The sequence below is a fragment of the Temnothorax americanus genome, unplaced genomic scaffold (assembly GCF_048541705.1).
Source record: "Temnothorax americanus isolate GAGA-0224 unplaced genomic scaffold, ASM4854170v1 Scaffold36, whole genome shotgun sequence".
NCBI classification, from domain to species: Eukaryota; Metazoa; Arthropoda; class Insecta; order Hymenoptera; family Formicidae; genus Temnothorax; species Temnothorax americanus.
In genome coordinates, this window is record NW_027509505.1 from 626,203 (window position 1) to 632,556 (window position 6,354).

The 6,354-nt window shown below is 42.4% G+C and overlaps 2 protein-coding genes across 4 annotated transcripts; both read left to right on the forward strand.

Moving 5' to 3' along the window:
• The first annotated feature begins 298 nt into the window (after positions 1–298).
• Positions 299–1,568, forward strand: LOC143901754 (uncharacterized). Of its 3 annotated transcripts, none has more exons than XM_077414282.1 (3): positions 299–477; positions 557–662; positions 741–1,568. In XM_077414282.1, exons 2-3 carry the CDS (start codon positions 558–560, stop codon positions 1,518–1,520), a joined length of 885 nt encoding a protein of 294 aa, XP_077270408.1. In that variant the 5' UTR covers positions 299–477; position 557; the 3' UTR covers positions 1,521–1,568. The 3 variants fall into 3 exon arrangements, with proteins under 3 accessions (XP_077270408.1, XP_077270407.1, XP_077270406.1); XM_077414280.1 differs by having other exon boundaries at positions 300–477; positions 553–662; XM_077414281.1 differs by having other exon boundaries at positions 299–662.
• Positions 1,569–2,355: 787 nt separating this feature from the next.
• Positions 2,356–6,351, forward strand: Ssrp (structure specific recognition protein). The gene is made up of 4 exons (XM_077414320.1): positions 2,356–2,579; positions 2,866–3,363; positions 3,460–3,855; positions 4,114–6,351. Exons 1-4 carry the CDS (start codon positions 2,529–2,531, stop codon positions 5,959–5,961), a joined length of 2,793 nt encoding a protein of 930 aa, XP_077270446.1. The 5' UTR covers positions 2,356–2,528; the 3' UTR covers positions 5,962–6,351.
• The last annotated feature ends 3 nt before the right edge of the window (positions 6,352–6,354 follow it).

Consider the following 6,354-nt stretch of genomic DNA (forward strand, 5'->3'; position numbering starts at 1 on the left):
GCATTAAGTTTTTTACACAGGTACAAAGTTTTGTATCGCGAGGCGATAAATTAAAGACCAAAAACTGCAAATGAAACGTGAAGAATATTGAACATTGAACAAATACATGTAATTATTTAAAAATCTAAACACGATATTCGACGTAGCATTTTTTGAAATATTTGACAATTTTTCTTCTTTTCTTTCCGAAAATTTGAATGCAACCCAATGAATTTTAGGGTCTCTCTCTCTCTCTCTGAGTTACCGACGATCCGAATTATCTCTCGAGTTGCGGTTTTGATCCTCGCTAAGGATGGGGGATGGACTTTGCTTCGTTTTTTTTTTGCTCCAGCGAAAAATGCCGGCGTTTCGTAGGTTATTCGTGTTTAGCGGCTCGAGATCACGCGTTGACGAAAAGTACATAGTTAAACGGTGCAATATTTAATTATGTAAAACATCCGAGGCGTTATTAGTCGCGCTTAATTAGCTATACAGAACGTACGTTTATTTTGTTTTGCAATCACGAAGTTCGTGCGCAAAAAGCTGCACGATTCATTGTTTACACCGTTACAGCTAGGATGGAGAAATTCTGTCCGTTGTGCGCGAAGAATGGCATTAAGAGAAGAGTCAAGGTATTTCAGGTCAACCTAGAAGAAGCGATGTTCTCCTGCGAGTCGGACCAAGTAAACAAATCTTATTGTTCCTTTTTCTTTTTGTATACTTTCTTCGCATCCGCACTCACGGTTCTTCTCGTATTTCAGTGCGTCTGGCCGATCGGTTACGAGGAATTAAAATTCTTCCCTAGACCAGCTCTCTCCTGCAACTGGGACGAAGAATTGAGTTTCGCCAAAGAGGAGGACATGCCCGCGCTGATGGAGCTTTCGCTCTACACACCACCGGTAACCCCCGGAGGAGAGCTCTCCAAAGAGTTGACCGAGATCGCGAGCACCGAATATTCGCCCAATCCTCCGGCGGAAGATAAGGTTGGAACGTTGCCTCGGTGCGAATACGTTTCCTCGAAAGAATCACCGGAATTGGGAAGCATTAATTCCACCGAAGAAGATAGAGGCATTACGAATGAACAGATTGAGGGCGTTAATATTTTTAGATTGCTGCCCAAGATCACCAGCATCGAAAAGACTAATATCAATCTTACAATCTTTTCTAATGTCGCGGACAGTGAACATTGCGACAATAGAAAAATACAGGAACAGGAGCATTCGCTCATGGACGCGAGCATAATGGATTTTTCCGAGGATTTCGACGTGTCTGACAACGCGTGCACGCAGTTCGATTTAAATACGCAGTGTAAGACCAGAGGCGAAAGTGGCAAGCTGCAATCGGAGACATTATCGGAACCTATGAAAACGCTAATCGATATAAATATTACAAATAGCTCAGGTGGAACGAACGAAGTGAATAAATGTAATAGTGACATAGACGCGTTATTGGAAGACATTTTGAACGGTGAAAGCCAGCCTGTAGACATGTGCCAGCCTGATGATTCAGATGATTGGTTAAAAAGTTTGTTGATGAACTGACGATATATTAACATTACATTTATCGTTATTCGAATGTATTAGATTGTATTGCTTAGATTATATTAAACAGAGACTGAAAGACATGACGAAAAAGGGATCAGATTGTAAATTGCAACTGAGATCTCTCTATGAAAAAATTGTGATAATAGAATTTAATTGTATTAAAACATTGTTAAAAAAAAAACAAGAATATCCTGTTTTAAAATCTTGTTATTATATTTATATCTTTTTTTATACCTCTTATTTGTACCTTTTTGATTGTGCTTTTAACAACGTAATAATCAATCTGCTTGTACCAAAACTTTTGAATATTTACAGGAAGCTATTTCAGCTTTGAAGAATGGAATAAAACCGGTCAGGGGTGTCATAATTTTACTTGATCTCGAGATATATGTACTATATACAATCGCAAATTTTAAATAAGAAAAAAAATGTATACTATTGCTTTACTAAATAATTGATACTTGTGCATCTCATTTTATTTTAAGATTAAGTATGCCGCGACGGTTCACGCTTGGTTTCTAACATTTTTTAATTCGATTTCGCTGAAGTATCTTAACTGCTCTCTGAAAACACATATTTATTTATAATAAACTTTTCCTGAAAAAGAAAGTTATCTCGGTCTTTTTGAACCCCGCGGTCAATTTGGATGAATTTGGACTAGCTGACTGCTACTTCGATACAAGAGGAAACGTCGCACGATTGGTTAGCAAACGGAGAAACTTTCGGGAACTTCGCGAAAATCTCTACTCGATGGCCAATCGCGTGTGATTTGTCGGCGTGCCTCTGCTGCCTCTGCTCCCCCCCCTTCCACCACAACCACCATCTTTTTCCAATTAGCGTTGCCGCGTTTTGTGTTGTAACTTGTAACCTCTCGTCAAGTAGAAAACAACACATATCCGATTCGTTATTGCGCATCTGCCGTTCGGAGAGAGTGGGTTGCGCGATTTTCCGGCACATCGTTCGTCGTTAGATTAATCGAATAAGACTCTCGGGCAATTCGTCAGGATGGATTTCCTAGAGTATCCGGACATCTTCGCCGAGGTTAAGGGCGCTATGGTAAGAGTCCTCGTCGGCTTTCAAAACAATTTAAATAATGCCGTTACCTATTTTGCGTTTGAACGGCAATCTGTCTTTCAATTGCGCGAAATTTGCCCAATATCTTCAATCGTTCAGCTTCGATTTTAGCTTTGCTAAAAATACGCTTTGAAGATGATGGATGATCAATTTTGCCTTTTTATTGTGTCACGTAATTAAAGATAGATTTTTCTAGTGTACAGATAATTGTGTGAGAATCTCTCGAGTGATTATATATAATCGACGAATCGTTTTCTATCATTGCTAGACGCCGGGGAGGCTGAAGTTAACCGATCAGCACTTGATCTTCAAGAATCAGAAGACGGGAAAGGTCGAACAGATCTCCGCCTCCGATATGGAGATGGTGAACTACCAGAAGTTCATTGGGACCTGGGGCTTGCGTATCTTTCTGAAAAACGGCACTCTGCATCGCTTCAAAGGCTTCAAGGAGGCCGATCAGGAGAAGATTGCCAAGTTCTTCTCCATCAATTATAAGAAGGACATGTTGGAGAAGGAGCTGAGTTTGAAGGGCTGGAACTGGGGCACCGCAAAGTTCAACGGATCTGTCTTGAGCTTCGACGTCGGTCATCACACCGCTTTCGAAATACCCTTGTACGACGTGTCGCAGTGTAACACGGGAAAGAACGAGGTGACGTTGGAGTTCCATCAGAACGACGACGCTCCGGTCAGTCTGATGGAGATGAGGTTTCACATTCCCGTTAGCGACAGCGCCGATCAAGATCCCGTCGAGGCGTTCCATCAACAGGTGAGAGAGGATTTAGACTGTACATATGCACGTGAATATATTTGCAGACTTGAAACTGAAAACAGAAGAGACTGATACATTTCTCGATTACGACAGGTGATGGATAAGGCATCCGTGATCAGTGTGAGCGGCGACGCGATTGCTATATTCAGGGAGATTCATTGTCTAACGCCGCGTGGTCGTTACGACATCAAGATCTTCCAGTCCTTCTTTCAACTGCACGGCAAAACCTTCGACTACAAAATACCCATGTCCACTGTACTGAGACTCTTTTTACTTCCGCACAAGGATAATCGGCAAATGTTCTTCGTCGTGAGCCTAGATCCCCCTATCAAACAAGGCCAAACGCGATATCACTACTTAGTACTCCTCTTCAATCAGGAAGAGGAAACTTCGATTGAATTACCGTTTACTAAGAAGGAATTAAAGGAGAAGTACGACGATAAGCTGACTAAAGAATTATCGGGATCAACGTACGAAGTGCTCGGCAAGGTTAGTAAAAAAAAAAAGAAAAAACTTCTAGCATTTATATTTTTATCTGTATGTACTTATGTTACTGTCACGCACGGCCCGATCACGCGTGGGCATCGTGCTCGATCGTCAAACCGCTGTTTGCCGGTACGCGCGACCGGTGCGCGTCGCGCCCACGTGTACACCTATCGTCATCTAAATAAAATTTGTTACCAGCATTTGCATTGTACGCTTCTATAGTACAAACATTATCTTTATGCGAACGTTATTTGTCTACAGGTGATGAAGGTCATCATTAATCGAAAGTTGACTGGCCCTGGGCATTTCACTGGTCACACTGGGACACCCGCCATTAGTTGCTCCTTTAAAGCTGCGGCAGGATATCTATATCCGCTCGAGCGAGGTTTTATGTACGTGCACAAACCTCCAATACATATTCGTTTCGAAGAGATAGCCTCAGTAAACTTTGCGCGTGGTGGCGGATCGACTAGATCTTTTGACTTTGAAATCGAGCTTACGAGCGGAGTGGTGCACACATTTAGCAGCATTGAGAAGGAAGAATATGGTAAACTGTTCGACTTTATCACAGCAAAGAAATTGCGTGTCAAAAATCGCGGCAAGAGCGACAAACTCAATTACGACAAGGACTTCGGCGACAGCGATCAGGAGGACGAACCGGACGCTTACTTGGCGCGAGTCAAGGCGGAGGCACAGGAACGCGACGGCGAGGAGAATCAAGATTCCGAGGAAGACTCGACCGATGAGGACTTTAATCCGAATCAAGATGAAAGCGATGTCGCCGATGAATATGACAGTAATCCGAATAGTTCTGAGAGCGAGGATTCAGACGGATCTGCGGCCAGTCACAAAAAGGAGAAGAAAGAGAAGAAGGAGAAGAAATCCAAGTCAGCAAAAACGGTGTCGGAGAAGCCGCGAAAGCAGAGGAGGCCGAAGAAGGAGAGGGACGCGAACAAACCGAAGAGGCCTCCGACGGCGTTCATGCTGTGGCTGAATAGCGCGCGCGACGGTATCAAGGCGGACAATCCGGGAATAGGCATGACGGAAATTGCGAAAAAGGGAGGCGAGATGTGGCGAGTGCTTAAGGACAAATCTGAATGGGAAGCAAAGGCGGCCAAGGCTAAGAAGGAATATGCGGCATCGATGAAAGAATACGAAGCGAGCGGGGGCGGTAAAACTGAAGATAAAGATAAAGATAAAGATAAAGAAAAGAAGACAGAGAAGAAGAAGAAGGAGATTAAGAAAGAGTCGCCTAGCAAGCTAATGAGTGCTACCTTAGCTACCTCTTTCAAGAGCAAAGAGTATATTAGCGACGACGATAGTAGTAGCGATGAGAGCAAGAAGTCCGAAAAGAAGCGTTCCGACAACGAAAGCGAAGACGAGAAGGATGAGAAGGATAAGAAGAAAAAACCTGAGAAGAGGTCGGCGGAGAATGCTGGAAAGAAAACGGCGAAAAAGGAAAAACGCGATCAGTCGGATGAAAGCGATGCGGAAGAACCCAACGATAGTAGTAGCGATGAGAGCAAGAAGTCCGAAAAGAAGCGTTCCGACAACGAAAGCGAAGACGAGAAGGATGAGAAGGATAAGAAGAAAAAACCTGAGAAGAGGTCGGCGGAGAATGCTGGAAAGAAAACGGCGAAAAAGGAAAAACGCGATCAGTCGGATGAAAGCGATGCGGAAGAACCCAACGATAGTAGTAGCGATGAGAGCAAGAAGTCCGAAAAGAAGCGTTCCGACAACGAAAGCGAAGACGAGAAGGATGAGAAGGATAAGAAGAAAAAACCTGAGAAGAGGTCGGCGAAGAATGCTGGAAAGAAAACGGCGAAAAAGGAAAAACGCGATCAGTCGGATGAAAGCGATGCGGAAGAACCCAACGATAGTAGTAGCGATGAGAGCAAGAAGTCCGAAAAGAAGCGTTCCGACAACGAAAGCGAAGACGAGAAGGATGAGAAGGATAAGAAGAAAAAACCTGAGAAGAGGTCGGCGAAGAATGCTGGAAAGAAAACGGCGAAAAAGGAAAAACGCGATCAGTCGGATGAAAGCGATGCGGAAGAACCCATAGAGAGTACTCCATCCTCGTCTGACGCGGAATCCAAAAACAGTGATTAATAAATACTACAGAATTCGAAAGGTCTCTTCTTCGTCAATTTATATGATGAAAATGAATTACATTTTTATATTTAAAACCGACTAATATTAGAAATTTATAAGATCTGAATGCTGTGAAAACGATGAACTTATTGCCGTCGTTGAATATTTTTGCTCTGCTTTTTTTTTCTTTGAGCAAACTTATTTCTTTCTCTTTTTTTCCAACGAAAAGATATGTAAAAGTTCTTTAGCTATTTACTAGCTCTGTAAATTTATTTATTTTTACGTTTTTCAGTGATTATTTGATTTACAATAATTGAAGTTATTCTATACAGTTTTGTCTGCACAAAGTGTAGGTCTTTGAAGAAAAATCCAAGATGTCATATAATAAAGAATGTTAAAATCACAGAATTA

What these genes read in the sequence shown, in the direction of transcription:
- LOC143901754 (XM_077414281.1), top strand. Translation starts at nt 558, where the DNA reads ATGGAGAAATTCTGTCCGTTGTGCGCGAAGAATGGCATTAAGAGAAGA. An exon ending in TCTCCTGCGAGTCGGACCAA is followed by an intron (nt 663 to 740) that starts GTAAACAAATCT and finishes CTCGTATTTCAG; the next exon opens with TGCGTCTGGCCGATCGGTTA.
- Ssrp (XM_077414320.1), top strand. Translation starts at nt 2,529, where the DNA reads ATGGATTTCCTAGAGTATCCGGACATCTTCGCCGAGGTTAAGGGCGCT. An exon ending in CCGAGGTTAAGGGCGCTATG is followed by an intron (nt 2,580 to 2,865) that starts GTAAGAGTCCTC and finishes TATCATTGCTAG; the next exon opens with ACGCCGGGGAGGCTGAAGTT. An exon ending in CGTACGAAGTGCTCGGCAAG is followed by an intron (nt 3,856 to 4,113) that starts GTTAGTAAAAAA and finishes ATTTGTCTACAG; the next exon opens with GTGATGAAGGTCATCATTAA.